The sequence below is a fragment of the Paracoccidioides brasiliensis genome (assembly GCF_000150735.1).
Source record: "Paracoccidioides brasiliensis Pb18 unplaced genomic scaffold supercont2.4, whole genome shotgun sequence".
Classification (NCBI taxonomy): Eukaryota; Fungi; Ascomycota; class Eurotiomycetes; order Onygenales; family Ajellomycetaceae; genus Paracoccidioides; species Paracoccidioides brasiliensis.
The window spans coordinates 538,319-557,333 of NW_011371361.1; the positions used below are offsets into that span (position 1 = coordinate 538,319).

Consider the following 19,015-nt stretch of genomic DNA (forward strand, 5'->3'; position numbering starts at 1 on the left):
AATTTTCCATCTCTCCTCCCCCCAGTGACTCTGGAACTGCCCCTGCCGCTTCCTGTGAGAGCTCACAAAATGTCTCCCGCGTTACTCCCTTTTAAAAATCGGACTTCCCCACAGTCGGCATAAGTCGGTCTTACCCCGTTTGCTCGCTCGGCCTTCTCTCTTGTATCTCTTCCTGCCCGCTTTCCCTGGGGTGTGAGTCGCTGGGCTCTGCAGCGATCTCGCCATGTTTACTCTCGGGCGGATATCTCACGTGGGCTGTAACGGATGAGAAAGCTTTTTAGGTAGGTAATAAGAGATGAATCCCCTGCAGTGAAAAACTCGGTCAGTTGAAGATTCCCAATTTATTGGCAGTAATGGCTAATATGTTTTCAAGACACGACATGCACGAAGTCTACCTTACACACAAATACCCTTCACTTCACTTTGAATAGATCCTCCGAGTCCTATATGAGCCTAGTCGTCATAGCCAACTGTCATTTTGTCCAGCGACTTTAGATGACGCAGAACGGGCTCTTTGCAAGCTAGTCTGAGCATTTGAAAGAATTCTTTTTTCAAGCCGCTTATATGGCCTCACCAGCTTCGCCTCCATGGACTCCCTGCACCGATCTCCCGAAAGTTGCTGAATTATCAGCCACCAGTCAATCCAAGCTAAGGCGCAGGATGAGCCTTCTCCAATACCGCAGACGGCGGGGGAAAGGCGCCAAATACGGCGCCAAATCAGCATCAGAAAGTCTCAGCGAACAGCTCAGGTCCACGTCTTTATCCGACGGCCCATCCAAAAAGAGGGTTAAATCAGAGGACAATGCTTTGTTGTCTACCACGATTTCGCCCAACGAAATAAGCTTCAATGAGCGCAGAAACAACAACGGGTATCCGGATTTGCCATTTGAACCAGTGTTCCGTGCGGGTATTCTAATATTAATCACGTCCCCCGAGGGACAAGTGTCTTTGGGAATGTGTGATGGAGAGGGAAGTGCTTCGTGGATCATCAAAAGGAGGCTCAGGCCATCGCGGAAGCTGAAGGAAGAGCCGTAGTTCGCCCCCTAGCATGGTTTTGAGTGGTATCTGGATTCGGGGTACGAGTGTTTTTGTTTGTCAAACCGCTTCGACGACTCATTTGTGTCTTCCCTCCTGGTGTCAGTCTGTTAGATATAAGGGGTCTGTATTCATTGTTCAAATATTCTTACGTCGAGGGTACCATATCAGTTGTTAAAATGTGTAGAGACTTTCCAGTTCCTGACAACTTGGGAATAACTACCCATCCATAAGCTACAGGATGCTGGACGTACAAACTTACATTGCTCTTTATTAAATCAAGTTGATCCTGCCGCTGAATTAAAGTAGAATGTTATTATTTAGCCAAGCGGGATGGTAAATCTATGGAAAAGTCGTCTACTCGTGGGTTTAGCTGTTACCAGTAGGAATCCGAAGACGATGTAAAATGGGCCAAGTGTGCAAGATCTAGGGAACAAGGTGTCAAAAAATATCACTTTATGATAGCTAACAAAGACCAAACCTCCCAATTTTCAAACCATTTTTAAAGTTAGCTACCTAGATATGCACTATAAAATCACAGAGTATAATCCATCACCATCCCCTATCAAAGGGGCGGATTGAAGAGTAAGTGAAGGATATAAAACAGGATGGAAATACATGACTGAAAATAATACCTAGGAACCAAAAATACGAGAAAAAACGACATGAACCGTAAATAATCATCGGTATATCCAACTCATAGATATATCTGATCAGCTAGGGACCCGCCAGAAGCCATTTTGCCGTATTTTGATCTGGTTTTCTAGATTTCCCCTTCAATTTTCTGCGGTTTCGCTTGCTTACCCTGTCCTATCCACCAGTGCGAAAAACCCTCCTTTAAAAGCGCCCCCTAAAGAACCTAATCCACCTTAGCCAACTACCACCAGACATCAGCCTTCTTTTCTTTATATATCTATAAGTAAAAGGAATGCACTGTTGAACGCATCAGCAGCCGCAAGGCCGAACTTGTTCGCTGCAAGAGATTGACCAAGGAGACACGCCTCAATAACGGAACTGCTGGCAAAACATGTGTTTGACAAGGTGCTGCAGATAAAGATGATAAGGATATCGATCGAAACCACTGAGGAGTGGTTGAAGAAGGTCAAGTCAACGGGAGAGTACGAGTTATTGTTGAAGACAATGAGTGGATTGCCACCAACGCAAATACCGAAATCAAGATCCAGGACGATCAGTGCCAAGTCAGAGGCCGAGGAGGAGGAAATTGAAGGAAAAGAGTGGGAGGAGGAGGAGGAGAAAAATCCAGAAGAGACGAGTTGATTGGAAGCTCTATTAGAGGATCCAACTCTCCCAGCTTCATTCCGATTTCCCTCGCCCAGTATATTAGCGGGTTCAACTATGTTAGCTTCATTTTGAAAGCCTTGAATTCGGTTATTGGCGCTTTCAGTCGACGCGGCGGCACTTGAGGTTGAGGCTGTTGTAGTAATTGCCGCTATTGTTGCACTTGTCGTTGCCACTGCAGTTGCAGTTGCTTTTTCCTTAGTGGTAGTAATTGCGGTAGCCTTGGCTGCTTTTTCGAGTGCTTGCGCAACTGCAGCTGAGCATTGGTCTGGGACAGGTTCAGCGTCAGCGTCAACGTCAGCAGCATTGACGTCGATACCGGCTTCTGCGACTGCACCGTTGATTTCGTCTTCAGAGACGTCAGGGACAAGGAGGTTCTCTGTGAAGATACATCCCTCCTCATCTCCCTCAGTGTTACCTAAAGTTGTGGTGAACGGGTGTCAGTATTCTTACATTCGAGTGGATGCTAGGTACGAAGATCAAGAAGGGTACAAAGTAAACTAACAAGTGTTCCCGGTTCCGGTGGCATCGTTGACATCACCCGGCTCGAATGTGCCACTCTCGATAGCTTGCAGCGGGTTACCACTAATGGAGGCAATCTGAACAGCTAAATCCAATGTGATTTTCTTGTTTATTTCAGCTGCGCCCTCGGAGGCTGGGTCTTGGTGCTGGGAAATCGCAGCAATCTCGGGGTTGACAGCTTCGATGCTTCCACAACGCGCACTGGCCTCCCCGACGGTTCCGGTGTTGCGCTCCAGAGCACGGTAGATGAGCGCATCTGTCATGCCTTGGATGTTGCCAGCTGCTTTGGCATTAGTAAATGCCTGATCGGCAATCGCTTGCTGGAGGCAATCAAGGTCCTCGATCTGTCCAGCTCCGGCTTCTGCACCCTGTTGACGATAGGATAGTAGTTAGTGGTGAGCCACCCATTCTTCTTCTGAGGTAGTGTAATGCTCCTGGAACTGCATAAAATTTTGGAATTAAAATACATACCTCATTATCCAATAGTCCAAAAATGGCATCTTCAATCTGATTGGGGTTATTAAGTTGAAGGAGTTCCTGAACAGAGCTCACAAACTTAAAATGTGATAACTCCTGGGGAAATTCACGGACTCGGAGGCCGGATCCAGGACTTTTATGAGGAAGTGGCCTGGCAGAGGCCAAGGCGGCCAAGGACAAAGCCTGGAGAAGCTTCTGGATTTTCATTTTAAATTAAGGTGGTGTTGAAGTATAATTTGGTTTAGCTAAACAGAGAGTGGACGAGACCAGCCCGGCCCAGGAGAAATATTAATGTCAAAGGAGCAGAGATTGCTGCCGATTTGACCAGTACGAAGATATCTCAGATGGCCTGATCTGGTGCTGGATCAAAGTAAGGGGCAAGTATAGCAGTGGGTCCAAGAATAGAACTTAAAATGATAAGTCTAGAGAGAAGCCCAGAAAGTCCAGCTTAGAAGAACAACCGCAAACTAAAAGAATGAACACAGAGATAAAACCCGAAATAAACAGAGACTAGCATGGAGAGGCGGCACAACTCTCTCTTTATATATTTTCGCAACCGCGATCAGATTAAGTCCGAAGGCGTCTTGAGATGAAGCCGTAAGCCTCAAAGGAACAGACATCTTCAAGTGGGCATAGAAAAACATGCGAAATCTGCGAGCCAAGCCCCGCAGAGTCTCGAGCAACAGCCATCTGACACAGATATGCGGCTTTACCTCTGAACAGAATGTTCTTGGCTGCTATGAAATAGGAGAGTCACCCGTCAAGTACCGTTTACCACGATAGGGATATTGGAGATCAAATTTCTCTTTCTGGATTTGCCTCATACCGAATATGAGATTAGCAAATCCCACTAAGCAGCATTGGACAAACTGAGACCGCTATAGCTGTTTAGCAGCTTCAAAATTGAAAAGCCAAGGCCAAAGGCAGGGGCACACAAGCAGAAAGAGGACGAGGAGGGATGTGTAATGGCGTAATAGTTTTCCTTTTTGGACATTCCAAAACACCCAGTGAACTCCTGGAAGCATTGACAAATTGCTATAGACTGATGGTTGAGACGACCAAGGTGCCGAACCCTCCGTATTAGCAGTTGTAGGTTATAGGAATTGCTAAGATTGACGTTTCAGATCTCTTCAGGGTAAGGTAAGCCTTAGCAGGTTTTTTGCAGCGCGGCTAATGCGCGCTTAGCGCTTTTATTTTCAAGTTAGCGCAGGAACTACACATCAAACTTCACCAACCTCACCAACATCAACATCAGCCACAACGACAAGTCCTAATACCGGGTGTTATGGATTATATCTGATGCATCCATTACTCCTCCGTTGCCCTTACAGAGGGTCCAAGACGTGCCATACAAGAAAATGTAGTCGTTTTTAATCTCCTGTTCAAGAATGAAAAATAACCTCATCATGACACACGCTTCAAACCCCACTGGTTAGCTGACGCCATTATCGGCAGCCTGCATGAATAATATGAAATCCTGTCACCACTTACATTTCCATAACTGGAAATGATGCTCCATTGTCTTTACATTCAAGACGTCGCTAAATTACTACGCTATGCCAACCTTGGAAGTTGATGCTGCATAGACAAATATTAAGACCGTTTTAAGATTATTTTGGATAGAAATGCGCGTTGACAAATTATTGAATAAAAGTCTCCTGCCAAACCTTGTTCATTGCCATATCTGACACACTCCGACAAAAAGGGTTTAATGTCCCGTCCTCCTTCAAATACGGCTAACCAATTTCTGTCATGAATTTGTCATCTTCTGTTCCAAAAGTTGCTACTTGAGCTTGGGGGCAGCAAATTATTTCGCATGCTGCGTCACAGGTTTCCTCAAATTGATCCGGATCTCTGCCCCCACCGTGTCAAGCGCCGGGATGATGATGTAGCCCGATGTTGAGTCAAATCATGGTTCTAGAACGCGGTGGACACGATTTTCACTGCCACATACCCCCTCATTTATACAGCCGGGCCATCTTGCATGATGCCTATCATCATTGATTTTAATTGGTTAATCAGACTTCAGAGGTTATCTATAGTATTTTAACCCCAAATATAAATACATTGAAGAAAATCCAATGCGGGGTCGGGCCGCATCTGCAGGAATACAAAATCCCGCCATTGCAAGCTTATGCAACCCTACGACAATTGTTGGGTCGAATGATGTGGCTACCGTTAGTGTTTCTTCTGTGGCCTGGGTGTCGTGGAGATGGGGACCTTGATGAATTGGTAACCCCCCCCCCCCTCCTCCCCTTAATTCTCCCTTTTCCCTTGATCCTTTGGCGTTTGATTTGGTTGTTCTGGTGCATTAACAACTGGTTTTCTGCAGTGCGGGTATATGGCAGGTGTTATAAGCGCGGGGAATCATGGAGAGCCTAAAGATCTTACGAATAATAGGCTATGAAGAAATGTTGAAATAGGCGACGGGGTGTTTGTGAAAAAGAAAGAAGAAAGAGATCTTCTTGTTTTCAGTTAGGTCCCTATGATCTGGTTTAAGCTTTAGTTCCTTTTTAAAACTATGATAAACTCTGGTCAATCTATTAAAATAAACACTCTGCACATACCTCACCGCCCCCAGGGTTAGGGTTAGGATTAGTTAGGTAAGGGTAAGGACCTTGAGCCCACTCTTTAAAACCTCGATGATCTTGACAGAATGGCAAGCTTTGATCGATTGTTAAAGGTTGTTCAACTGCGAAAACGACTCTCTATGGAAACTATGTCACGTGACTACAGAAGGGTCCGACAAATCTATGATCCCATCTAAAAATAGAATGAAAACTACAACACCAACTAGTCATACCTCACACAACATCTCACACAACGTGTATTTGCTCTTGATGATAGTGATTTTATTACATTCCTCACAATCTTTTATACCACGCTTGGACTGTTCGGAGTAACCCCCACCTCATTTAATCCTCCAGGTCAATCTTAACCAGTCCACGATATACTACTGGTGGTTGGTTAGTACAAAACATCCATCAGCCGAAAACATTAAAATGACTCAGATTATATGAGAAGTGAATTAGACAAGGTGAAGGTAGAAGTGAACAGTACGAGAGGAAAAAGAGCCTAAGGGGAAGAAAGAGTCAGACTACAGGGACCTCTCCGAGAAATTTGGAAAATACAAGGGAGCAGATTCAAGCACTACCAACGCATATATATATATATATATATGGACGTGACAAACTGATGTTCAAAAGCCGATGAAGTCAGTAATGAAGGTTAGATAGAACGTAAAAAAGGTTTCATTTCCAAATACTTGATTTGCAGATCCCCACGCTTTCCTTAGTTGATTTCATATTTCACTTTATCCCCATTCAATCTCCAGCATCCAATTCTACTTTAGAATTTGACAAATGAAAAAAGAAACGAAATGGAAGAGGTCTCAAACCAAACCAAACATCCACATAAGTGTTAGCAAAAATTGGCCAGCCAAAAAAAGAAAAAAAAAAAAGAAACAACCAGGGGAGAAGTCAAAAGGGTAAATAAAAAGTGATCAAAACAAAGCATGTACACCTCAGAATTCGTTATTCCGTTCGTTCAATGGGTACGTCCCGTAGAAAATTGAAACTAAATTCTTTGAAACCAAATTTCTCATACATCTTTCGAAATATAAAGCTTCCTCTTCAACCCCCTCCTCATTCGGAGTTTCCATGCTCATACTTCCCTCCATGAATTGGATACAGGGACCCTCCCAACTTGCAACGAAGGTGGTGGACCTTCGTCGTCAGCGCTAGCACCATACTGCCCATGCTGCGCCCCGGGCAATATCTGGTCATAATCGCCTAGCGTGGATGAGAATGGGGGGGGAGGGGTGTTAGGCACTGAAGGTGAATATGCCCTATATCCTTGCTGTGACGGCTGCTGTTGCTGCTGCAAGTTGTGTAGTTGCGGTAGAGGTTGCTGTGGAGGCGGGTATGGCGAGTACGAGCGTGCGGCTGTTGGAGAATGGGGGACTGGTGACGGCGGGTATCTGCGCGGGAAGTCGTAGGTGTTTATGGATGGCCGGGAGGTGGTTGAGTGTGTTGTTATGGGGGCGTCGTTAGAGGGGGGGTAAGTGGAGGTGGAAGAATGGGGGCTTAGGTTGGGGTTTGCGTTGCGATTTGGGTAAAGGGTTTGTTGTTGATTCGAATTTGGGTAGCTGGTTGCGATGCCTATGTCGTCCGCGGCGACGGGATCGCCTGGGGACGGGGTGCGTGCGATGTTTCCAGGGTGGTAGTTTGTGGGTTCTGGTGCGCAGTAGCCGTCAAAAGCGGAAGTGTAGGCAGGAGAGTTGGGGTTTGAATTATTGTTTCCCCGCATGGGGCGGCTGACGTTTTGGCCTGTGACAGGGTCTAAGGTGTTCATTTCCAGATCATAGGGTTGAGAGGTATCTTCAACACGGCGGGTTGGAGCGGGTTCCCACATAGGCATTTCCGGGAGGGCATCGCCATTAGTCTGTGTGTGTGAGTGGGTGACGTCGAATTGCGCGTATTGTTTTGGAGATGGACGGTGGAAGCTATACACCGGGGGTGCGGGGGGATGTTGATAGCCACCCGAGGGATATTGATTGTTGTAAGCTGTCTGTTCATTGCTATAATGGTCGCGGGCCTTAGACTTGCTGCCAGAGGAGGGGCAGCAACAACTACAACAGGCGCAGCAGCCCTTGCAGCATGTGTAGCCGCAGCAGACGCAGGCGAGTACGGCCCAGAGGACTGTAATGATAATGAGGCCACCAATGATTATGGCGACAATGGCAGGCCACCTGAATTGGCTGCATTAGTTCGGGAATTGAGAGAGAGAGAGAGAGAGGGAGGGGTAGAAGGTAACATACTTGCAATAGGCACTGGCCATGCATCTATCCCAGCTGGAGAAGGTTTGCCTGATACCTCTACGTTGGAGAATACCCTCTCTCCGGAACGGGGTGAACCCGAGCGGATCCATGACAGCAATGGCAGTGAACGATTGGAAGAAGTTGAAACGAGTGCGCCCGATATTATTATATATCAACTATGCCACTGATGCATATGTACAAGTATCATAGAGATATCGTACCGACAAACAGGAATTGCCGATGTCAAAATGTAGATTATTCAAGCCCAGATGTTTACTAAAGGCTACCGAAAACAATAGTTTGGGGCGGGTCGTCAGCAGCGACGGGCAGAATTAGCGTATCTTCAACTGGGCGACGGGAATAATTGAAATTGAACTCGTATATCTGTTGTAAAATGAGTCTACCTATAGACTAGGCATCGGGACAATATGGAATTGTATTGCAAAGCAATGTGGATGCAGGAAGTGTGATACATCCGTTTCTTTCGAATTGGGAGTGGAGATTGACTGGTTGGTGCATGGAGGACAACCCTCGGATACCAGTAATCGTAACCGTCGTCGTAGTACGAACGTAGTTATTGATGCATTAGGCGTAGAGAGCTGGAATGACAGACGTAGGGTTTGATAAGGAAAATAGTCAAGGGACTGCGATAAAGCCCTATGTCAATAGGCTGAGATGTTTAGATGATGGTAGAGAACGCAAGTAAAGTGATGGCAACGGCAGTTCGAGTCGCTAGCCGGCTGGAGACCGCAGAATAAAACGAAACGAAGGAGAAACAAAGACAATGACGAGGAACCAGTAGGAAAGAAAGAAAGAAAGAAAGAAAGAAAAAATGAAGATTGGGAGAAGATGAATAAAACAAGGGGAAAGAGAGGATTTCTTGCGGAGGTTGCAGTTCGTGGTCGAGCGATCATCAATGTCTGCTTAATAACCGGCCCCTTGAACAGACACCTTTTCAATTCTTCTCTTCATTTCTTATTCCAGCTCGTCCGGGATGCAATCCGGGTAATTATTTGCTATTAATTATTTCATTTGCTTTTTACAGATGGGTTTTTACTCTCTGCCAAATTTCCCCACAAACCGGGTATTTATTTCATGGCAAGTATTTATCTTTATTTCGCCTCTATTTCTCATAGACCTGGCAGTTTGCAGCAGGAATTCTGGTTTCCCTGCAAAAGTTCTTTTTTTAGTTATAATTTATCCATTCAGGTAAAATTCCAGTGCCAAGTTCCGCTCTTTTCAGTTTTTCCAAGGGAGTCAGCCCATAATCCCCATTGCGATCGCCAAGCTACCAGACATTGCCTTTTAACTAACACTTAGTGCTTGTTATGCCAAATGTTTAGTTAAGACCGTCCCCAACATGTATGTGTCCCCCAACCAGATTCTTGGGGTAAGAAGTCATCAGTGCTTGGGCTCTGTTTTTAAATCTTTCAGTTATGATCTCATCTTGGAACTACTCCGTATTTACTCATAGTCATATTCTTAAAATAATAATAACTTACAAGCAGCTACTCAATCAGAGCATTGCTTAATATATGCAATGTGCTAAAGTGAGCAGCTACAAACACAAAACACTATATATACATGATATTATGATATTGAGTCAAGTCTATCGGAGAAGCAAGTTCCATGCAGAATACATACAAATGCGGGCTGCAAACCATGCTTTTTTGAATAAGGTGGGAGGGAATGAATGGAAAATTGACAGAGGAAACTCCCTGAAAACATGATATAGTTATGAACACGTGCATGTCGATATCTTCAGTCCTTTCCCTGACCCTCCTCCTTCTTCTCACTCAAACAGGCCAAATGACCTTATCACGGTACAAAACAAGTTCCCCTTCAGTATTGTAGCACCAGACCGAGACTTTAAAGAAAAGTTAGAGAACTTTGTTCGCTCATCAGCCACATAGAGCTCAGCTCAGGTTTCAAATCCACAATTTACCCTGAATCCATCCAGAAGCACAGAATGATTTCATGCAAAATACAGAGATCAAATGCTGAAACTCACAATGCTTGAAATGCAATACGAAGAATGAGAAAAGAAAGGAAAAGAACAAAAAGGCCGACAGGAAAACCACATAAGCAATAAAGTTATAAAGGAGGGTATCATTTTCTCTGATGAGAGAGATAACATCCACAATTCCAATCCCATGTCCGTCCCACTATTGTTTCTTGAAGGGGAAAAAAAAAATAGAAGAAGAAAAAGAAAGAAAGAAATTATTATATAATTTTCAAGTTTTACTTGTTCATCGTAGGAGGAGGACCAACTGGTGCTTGATAGACCTGTTCACCGGCTCGATAAACATTTTGCGGAGGCTGCAGCTCGACACCCTGTTCCTGTGGTGGATATTGCTGGCCGCCGAAAGGGGTTGGTTTTTGTGCGTAGTAGTTCCCCTGGGTATACTGGGGTGGGGGAGCACTGGGATACTGATATTGGTTCTGCTGCCGACCCTGTTGCCAGAAGGGTGGTTGAGCAGCCCAGCCGGTCCCGTGGAAGGGTTGCTGGCCGCGACGACGTCGGCGGCGGGAGGAGATGCAGCTGTACATAAGTTAGGATTTCATGTTAGCTTTTGATTTTCTTTCTTATTTTCTTCCTCTTTTTCTTTTGGGATGTAATTGTTTCAAGTAGATGGGTTGGGGAGGGTAACGTACGCAAATGCAAGGAAGATCAGGAAGGTGAAAATGATGATTATTACGAGAGCTACCCAACGACCCCAGTAGCTCCATGGCGACCTGCAGAAGACACGGCCGGTTCCGAATTCAGTATAACAACTGATTCCAGGGGTTAGATTTTGCTGACTTGAAGATTGATGGGTTGGAGGAGGATCTATATGGATTCATCAAATACTCACTAATTTCTGCGAAAAATTGCCATCACGGCGACAGCTCAAGAGTTTTCTAAAAAAGGCCGTGAAAAGGTAAAGTACCGAGGGAGAAGAGTTGGTTCCGGTCGCAAGACGAAATATATAGTGGATTAGGCGAAAGGCTTCTCTGGCCAGACAGTGAAAAAGGTGACGCGAATATCAAGTGGTTGATAACGTTGGCACTGAAAAGGTTGGAGGAGTGAAGCGCAAAATCTCTACCGGTAGCCACACTACTGACTGATGCGCTAGCAAATAGAACCAGGGAGGAAGGTGAGTAAAAGGAGCTGTGGTTGCAGATAGCGGAGTGCGGTTAGGGGTGGTGGAAATGGGTGATGCGCTGGTTTTAGTGAGTTGGAATATATGAACTGGGGCAGTTTGATGAATTGCCGTGTAGGTTTCGACCCTACCTTTATTTAGCAGCCCGCAAAAGAGCAGTGTGGCTGAGGGGCACGCGGAGCCACATTTATCCGACATTAGCGCGGGGTGTTTCCATCTGTCCAGCCCGCGCCAGCCTCAACCGCGATAATAATGACGATCCAGCAGATCACGGGGTCAGATTCAACAGGCAGAGTTTGAGCGCTGAGCCCTTTTGGACCCGCTGGGCCAAGGTCTCATGGGAGTGCTAAGCCACATGACCCAACGTATAACGACTGGAAAGGGTAATCCCCGCGATGTACACGTTCATACTAAATATAACAACAACCAAGAATTATTTACAAATCAGCAGTTCACATGTGCAAGCAGAAATGGGTCAATAATATATCACATAGCATATATTAATTAGTACGTGCTCATTTTCATAATTGAAAGTTAAAAGATCTCCGGTTCTTTTTTATTTTATTTATTAATACTTCAATATTGCTACATTAATTTGTATCTATTTGATATAAATATTATATATATGTAATCTTTTCCTTTCTTCCTCAATTGCTTCTCACTTGCTGCTTTTATTTTCTTAATTTTTTCTCTAAAAACGTTATTTTATATATTATTATCTGATAACTTTTAATCAATTAATTTAAAAAAATTTTTTATAATATTTTACAAAATTTTCAATAATTTTATTTATAAATTTATATTTATTTTTAATTTTAATTTTATTTAAATATTTTATAAAAGAGTAAATTTTATATTAAAAAATTTAATTAATTTACTAAATTATTATTAAAAAAGTCAAAGTAATATTTATAAATATAAAAATACAAGTAAAATATATTAAATTAAATAAGCCTCTATTACAAAGATGCTAGTTTTCATACTGAATCTCTGCTCTCTATAAGAAGCTTAATTCTCTACATGATCTATTTTTCTCTTTTCTTCTTTAATGGTTTCTTTTCTGTGTCTATACATGTTAGTGTGAGGGCGTAGAACAGGCTCCGTCCGCACCACTCAACGGCGTAAGGCCACTGGGCTGAAAAGGGTAAATTGCAACGGCAGAGCAACGGCATAGCAACCACCCCACGATTACCCCGTAAATATAATAAATATAATATCAAATACAGCTTTAGTATTTCCTTATAAAATAAAGTATACAAATTTATTAAAAAGAAAAAAGAATAAAAAACTAAGAATTTAATAAATAGTTTAATATAAATTAACGTGAACCATCACAACAGCGAGTGGGAAGGGCTGGAATTGACCCTCCTCTACCACATCCGGTTTAGCGCTGTCCGCGTCTGGTCTAGCGCACCGGGTTTGGAGCGACCGCTTCGGGTATAGAAAAGTCGATCATCTTTCGCTGCATACATTCAAACTGTTCGTTGCCTTCATTCATATTGTCTTCCTGCTACTCACAGTTTGTGATAATGCCGAAAACTGCCGCGGATGTTGAGTTGCTGGTCGCTCTCCTGACTGAGGTCGATGGGCAAGACCCACCTCGTCGAGAATGCATGGCACTGGATGATCCAATTCACGACCGCATGACCGTCGTTCTGGATGCTGTTGCAAACGTTCTTGTTTCAAAACCAAAGGGAGAGGTAATTGCAGTGGGTTTCCAGCAACGACAAGAACCGGACAGAGAAATCATTTTGACTGTCGCATCCAACAGCAACCTCCCTGACTGTACCCTCCAGCACGCCCGCTTCCTCCTGGACAAGTTGCATAAACTCGGACGGGAATTTGCAGATTTCCGTCTAAAGACAACAGCGCCTGACAACCAGTCTGACGACTGGGTTTCCTCCCCATGGATTGATGAGCATCAACTGCCAGACGACCTACTAGAGAAGAGCAACCTATTTCGAAAAGACGCGTTCCTTTTTTCTCTCCCAAAATTACGTCAACGGCTTAACAAACCCTGGGCAAGAATGTCTCTTGCAAGTGCGTTTATAGAATATGTTGATGCTGTCGACAGCATTTCGCATTCCAAGGACCTTGATAACCGCGAACTGATTGGACATTTGCGACTTATTCGGGATGTGCTTAACTTCGCTCTTCCGGTCGTCAACCAAAACAATAATCACGATCCAGAGGACATGGCAAAGCTTGTGGACGGCATGGGCCAGGTGGACGATGCACTACAAGAGATACAGAAAATTAAAGCTTGGGAGGCTAAACTCTTCGCTATCGCTGAAACAGAGTTCCCCTTGGAACGATTTCTTAAGAAAGCTGTCTCCCTCTCTCGTGCGGTAGATACGCTTCTGAAGTATGCAAAATCCCCACGCCTGTACCGCCGGTATCTCGACCGAACGAAGATCCACGTTCAGCAGCTCAGTAATGCACCTCGCCCAATTTCTCTCCTAACAACGGGCGATTGGAATGATGTCTGCAAAGAAGCTCTTCTGCACCACGCCGCGACATCCCTCCTTGAGTTGATTACAGAAGATTGCAGTCGACCTGGAGCCGTCATACGCAGCCGCTTTGAGAACCAAGACACTATCCAGGCTCCTGTTCATTGTGAGTGTGCGGTGGCCCTGCATCTCCTAGCTAGCGGGCAGGCAATCCCTTACATTGGCGTCTCCAAATTGTCATGCCTAGCTTGCGCGTTGTTTTTGAAATGTCTGAGTCGTACTGGCCACCAGTTCTGTACAAAAGGATCACATGCAAAGGCTTACTTCCCCTGGAAGTATCCGGACATCGAGATAGCTGGTTCGCCTATATCTGAGGGACATCGCGCTGAGATCCTAGAGTCGTTCTATGAGAGTCTCTCCGAAATTTACGTCAGCCGCCTTCAAGCTCGCGAAAAGCTTCGCAAACTCTCTAACAGCTCTGCTGAGATAGCATCCGGCGGCAGCCGCAAGTATAAATTCTCATTTAGGAAAACAGCCGCCTGAAGATAGATAAAGAAGAATGAAAGGATGATTAGTAGGTAGCGGGTGGTAAGAGCAAGACGCTGAAACATCATTCTTGTAAGGCTATTATTAGTGCGTGGTTAGGTGCGTCTGCGGTACTGAGAATGGGTGCATGAAGAAAAGTTTGGCGAGTACAATGCTGAAAGGGGCACATTCTTTGTAGCAAGGAGGCTTTAGCCGCTCACCGTCCTGTAGTGGCAGCCAAAAATCCTGATCAGCACAGTATTCAGAATACCAGGGGAGCCTGAAAAGGGCCCTCAACAATAGAAGCCAACCAAATATGCCACCAACTGCTTGAGATGAGCCCCCAGGACGTCAATTCAGCCAGGGAGAGAATGGGACAAATCAATCCCTGAACCTTGGGCAACAAACAACAGGCTTTGGTAGGTCTTGTCGTTGTCATATCTCACCATCAACTAACGAGTCAATATTCGCTGCCAAACATGTTGATTTGCATGTAGGTCCCACTCGGCCCCGGAGTTACCACTTGTGGGTGATTTGAGAGAGCCTTTTGCCGTGGCTAGCAGTAATTACTCCGTAGGTGGAGTCCTCGTTGTCTGCCAATTTGATTCACGCGCTCGCACTATTAAATAAACCCCGTTTGATACCCAAATCATTTTATCTTTCCTGCCTTGCTCTATTCTTATAGTTAGCTACATGCCGCCAGTAACGAAGGCATTGACGTAACGCTTCTAGACGCGGTGCTCCAACTCACAAAGATTCGGCCAATCAATTCTCATTGTGTTCTCCCCTCCACAAGGCCGCTTCATGAAACGACCCACTATTCACTCTCTCCCACAGATGTTTAACCAAGTCCAGGCTCTGTGCCACAGTCTGTGCAAGGTGTGCCTTGGGGCCACTCTCTTGGAATTTCCCAAAGCTCCACAGCAGTTAAGAAACCTTAACCCGTTTTTGAAACTCGTGTTTTTATTTAGTTATAAGCAGCATTACCAAATCCAAGCTCGCAAGAGCCGCCGGGTGGAGGTCGGTTAATTTAACTAATTCCTGGCATTCGCCCTGTGATGAACATTTCTGACGGGTTACATCCAAACTGTCCTCAACGTCAAATCCATTCGCGCCGGAATTTTGCGCCTCTTTATTTCCTGTATGATCCTTGCTCCATAGCATTGTGAGAAACCGAACGATTGACCACCCTTTCTTTCCTGTGGTTGCTTTGCTTCTTACCTAGTTCCATTTGGCTTGAAGTGTCCAGATGTTTTCTCGAACAATTGAAGCTAAAACATATCCCGCATATGGATGTTGATATCGCCGTTAATAACTAGTATTTATCTCTCCATGTTATGGAGTAACCTACCCCGTCCACTTACAGGGAACATGTCGAAATATTGAGATTGAATCGTGACCAGCCAACCACGAAGCGCACCACTAATCACTGCCCCAATCAACCTGCGTACTTGCAATCAACAGATTTCCGAAGTTCTCATTAACTATCCGATTGGCTTCGGTGTCTACGCTGATGATTGTCTTCGAACAACGTCAATGATCACACTGACAAGACGCAAAAGCCTAGTCTACCCCTCACTTTGCGCCCACATGTTCACGCACGATTACAGTCCCACATCCCATCCCATCCCTTCAAAATCTAAAATCAAATGCGTGACATAATAGGCTTTGTATCGGCCGGCGTACATGTAAGAAATGTGAGAGGATTATGCATTGCCAACGCATCAGTTGGTCTGTGCTCGACGGTGGGGTGCCTATGTGGATGGACTGTTGATGAGTTGTTCATGACGTGGAGAGAATTTTGTAGATAATCAGTAAAGAATAAATATATAATTATGTGGGTGGGAAGGGTTTTAATTTTTCTGTTTAATTTGTTTATTTTTCTCATTTTGCTTATCAAGAAAGGGGGTTGCCGTGAGAAGTGGAGATATATATTCTCTGGACGATTGAGTTGTTTGGATTGAGATACATACCTTCACCCAACCTGATTTGCCAGGAAGCCTATTTGCTGATGCTCGGATGGCATTAACTAATTCTCGAAGATGCAGAGCCTCACCCCTCTCCCTGGAGTGAAATCCCAACGTCAATCTCCATATCTTCAGATGAAATGAACTGGGAAATAGGAAACTAATCAGTGGTTCTCAATTACCCATATAGACAATGACAACCCACCCACCTGGTCTATCAATCGGATATCAATGCAACACCACGAAATTTGCAGTCGTTACTTCATCCTATCATTCTACCCGCCTCTCGTCCTACATCCGTTTAACTATGCTGAAAAGAAAGAAAACCAAGATTTCCGAGAAAACTTCAAAAGAATTAAAAAAAAAAAAAAAGACAGCAGAGAAACATAAGAAAAGGAAGGAAAAAATGCCGATTCGCTTACCCGCATGCTTGCTCGATGACAATTAACATTACCATTCTGATGAAAAGATGGTGGAGAAATGGAGACAATGTGTTGGCTTGGGAGTTTGACGAAATAAATAGGATTTGAGGCTAGAATTGGAAGAGAGAGAAGGCATAGCAGACGGGGAATGGAGAGCGGGGAAGCTGTCGTCCATTATCGCCCCCTACCTGGGGGGTGGGGGGAGAAGTACATCCTGCAACTTCAACAGGCAACCGTAAAATGAGGAAAAGCAGAGGAATGGAAGCAATAAAAGCAAGGCATCAGTATCATTACAAAGGCGGTAAAAAAGGAAATGAAAGAAAATGACGTATAAATCCCGGAAAGAAAAGACAGACGGTAGGAAAGCGACAGTCAAGAGGCAAAAGAAAGGTTTGTTAGTTGGATAGGTGAAATGGCGGAACCGTTCACTTGCTTGATCGGGCAATTAGCCAATGCAAAACAGCATCAAGATTCGTCTCCTCTTTGGCACTGATACCGTAACAGCTAACTTCGCGGTGCACGATGGACTTCAAATCCATGGCTTCGATCAGCTCATCGACGGAGAGCTTGTTGGGGAGATCAGACTTGTTGCCCAGCACGAGGAGCGGGATGCCGTCTAGAGACCGTTTGCTCACGAGATCGTGAAGCTCTTCGGTGGCCGTGGGCAGCGCTTCCTTGTCGGCTGCGTCGACGATGTATCTATGGTTTTCCCGGATGATTTAGCTGATGACGCACTCTCCCTCGAAGGATTTGACGTTGATGGAACATATACCTACACTAGTGCGTTGACTCCACGACAATACCGTTCCCACATTGGCCTAAATCTCGGCTGGCCTCCAAGGTCCCAACTATATACTTTCGTTAGAACGGATGCCTCAGTTGCTGAGGGAAGTTATATCCAAACGGAGAACGCTGACCACTTTAGTGTGACGTGACCTTTTTGTACACGCGCAGTATTGAATCCGATGGTGGGTATTGAGCTGAGGTTGCTATTAGCTGCAACTGTTCTGCTACTCCCGTCATTTCCCAGGCCTCTTGACGTACTCAATCGTGAATTCTCCTCCCTGGTTTCCTTTCAGTTAGCACATCATTTCATGGGAATATCCTCTGGGAATTTTCATTTCTGATAGGAAATTCGTTTTCTCACCGCTAAAACCCGCAACAACGATGACTTCCCGGCATTTTGCAATCCGACCATCGTCACATCCATTTCGGTTGCCCTGAATCGTAAAATTGACCATGATGAATTAGTTTTCCTTTTTTACCCATTGGATGATCCAGTGCTTAGATGAAGGTCTGCACCACTAAATACCGCTGGTCGCATCGGATTGTTTGAAGCGCACACTAACCAGAATTTTCTGAGCAACCAGTCATAGATGCTTCTGAAGAAACTCGCCATCGTGAATCTGCTCTGAATAAATAGCTACGATACCTTATCCCTCAGAGAAAGTAGACGGAATAGAGCGATGGAGATTTGGCGGCAAAAAATGGCGCAGACAGTAATTTTGTGAGGTGAGTGTGAGAGCCAGGAGAGGGGATAAGTAAAATAGTGCGTGAATATTATCGTGGTGTGTACAGCAATATGTACACCAAGGGTTTAGCTGTGGTGTGTGGCGTCTGTTAAGAAGAAGTGTAAGAGATGGATCTGCGGGACAAAGCACACACGATAATGACGAAAATACCTTAAATCCCAGAGTGAGAGGTATAATTTCCCATACAAGCCGGGATGGAGTACAGAAACCCGGATAACAGGCAGAGACCCAAAATTAATAAATCAGGAGTTAAACCACACAGGCACAATACAAGCGCTAACTATATGGTAAACATGGAGCGGAATAAAGAAAACGAGATGGATATATTTCAGGAAGCAAAGAAATAACGAATAATCGTCTTTCTTGAATCAATGTGAACGGTCTTGGAAAAGCTCCCTTACTCACGGCTACAAAAAACTTCCTCTTGAAGGCAATCAACGAGTACAGAATATTAGCACTGAGGGCTGGGTTCACTCCGCGCGAAGTAGGTCTGTGTACACATGACCGATGGTGGTGTTTTGACGTCTAGTGCGAGGAGTGTGGAACTGAGATTTGCGGGAGGCGTTTCGTCCTTGAGTCCCTGTTCCCTGTAACTGTCCCTTGCGTGGTTTGCAATGAGCAGCGCATCCGCCGCAAGCTCCCATCCACGCAAATGCCAGAAGGAGAACTGTGAAGCAGCAAAGGTGGAGAGCCCAGAGCCTTCCCGGCGCCAAAGACGCCGACGGCTATTTGGTATTATTCTTTTTGCCCAGGTGCCAATCCTGCTGCCGCTGCTTGTAGAGAACAATGTCTATTGGCTGGCTAGTGTTGGCGGCATTCTATTT

The 19,015-nt window shown here is 44.9% G+C and overlaps 7 protein-coding genes across 7 annotated transcripts; 2 read left to right on the top strand and 5 right to left on the bottom strand.

Moving 5' to 3' along the window:
• Nucleotides 1–564: 564 nt before the first annotated feature.
• PADG_11645 (uncharacterized protein) lies at nt 565–1,035 on the top strand (the record flags this gene model as incomplete). The annotated part of the gene is made up of 1 exon (XM_010761575.1): nt 565–1,035. The coding sequence occupies one exon, from the start codon at nt 565–567 to the stop codon at nt 1,033–1,035; it is 471 nt and encodes a 156-aa protein (XP_010759877.1).
• A 905-nt stretch (nt 1,036–1,940) lies between these two features.
• On the bottom strand, nt 1,941–3,540 carry PADG_03673 (uncharacterized protein; the record flags this gene model as incomplete). The annotated part of the gene is made up of 3 exons (XM_010760835.1): nt 1,941–2,752; nt 2,840–3,224; nt 3,328–3,540. The coding sequence occupies 3 exons, from the start codon at nt 3,538–3,540 to the stop codon at nt 1,941–1,943; spliced, it is 1,410 nt and encodes a 469-aa protein (XP_010759137.1).
• Nucleotides 3,541–6,996: 3,456 nt separating this feature from the next.
• On the bottom strand, nt 6,997–8,262 carry PADG_03674 (uncharacterized protein; the record flags this gene model as incomplete). Its single annotated transcript, XM_010760836.1, has 2 exons — nt 6,997–8,083; nt 8,153–8,262. 2 exons carry the CDS (start codon nt 8,260–8,262, stop codon nt 6,997–6,999), a joined length of 1,197 nt encoding a protein of 398 aa, XP_010759138.1.
• A 2,131-nt stretch (nt 8,263–10,393) lies between these two features.
• PADG_03675 (uncharacterized protein) lies at nt 10,394–10,702 on the bottom strand (the record flags this gene model as incomplete). The annotated part of the gene is made up of 1 exon (XM_010760837.1): nt 10,394–10,702. One exon carries the CDS (start codon nt 10,700–10,702, stop codon nt 10,394–10,396), a length of 309 nt encoding a protein of 102 aa, XP_010759139.1.
• A 2,122-nt stretch (nt 10,703–12,824) lies between these two features.
• On the top strand, nt 12,825–14,288 carry PADG_03676 (uncharacterized protein; the record flags this gene model as incomplete). Its single annotated transcript, XM_010760838.1, has 1 exon — nt 12,825–14,288. The coding sequence occupies one exon, from the start codon at nt 12,825–12,827 to the stop codon at nt 14,286–14,288; it is 1,464 nt and encodes a 487-aa protein (XP_010759140.1).
• Nucleotides 14,289–15,233: 945 nt separating this feature from the next.
• Nucleotides 15,234–15,434, bottom strand: PADG_11646 (uncharacterized protein; the record flags this gene model as incomplete). Its single annotated transcript, XM_010761576.1, has 1 exon — nt 15,234–15,434. The coding sequence occupies one exon, from the start codon at nt 15,432–15,434 to the stop codon at nt 15,234–15,236; it is 201 nt and encodes a 66-aa protein (XP_010759878.1).
• Nucleotides 15,435–17,084: 1,650 nt separating this feature from the next.
• PADG_03677 (uncharacterized protein) lies at nt 17,085–17,869 on the bottom strand (the record flags this gene model as incomplete). Its single annotated transcript, XM_010760839.1, has 5 exons — nt 17,085–17,358; nt 17,436–17,507; nt 17,577–17,639; nt 17,704–17,723; nt 17,807–17,869. 5 exons carry the CDS (start codon nt 17,867–17,869, stop codon nt 17,085–17,087), a joined length of 492 nt encoding a protein of 163 aa, XP_010759141.1.
• Between the last annotated feature and the right edge of the window lie 1,146 nt (nt 17,870–19,015).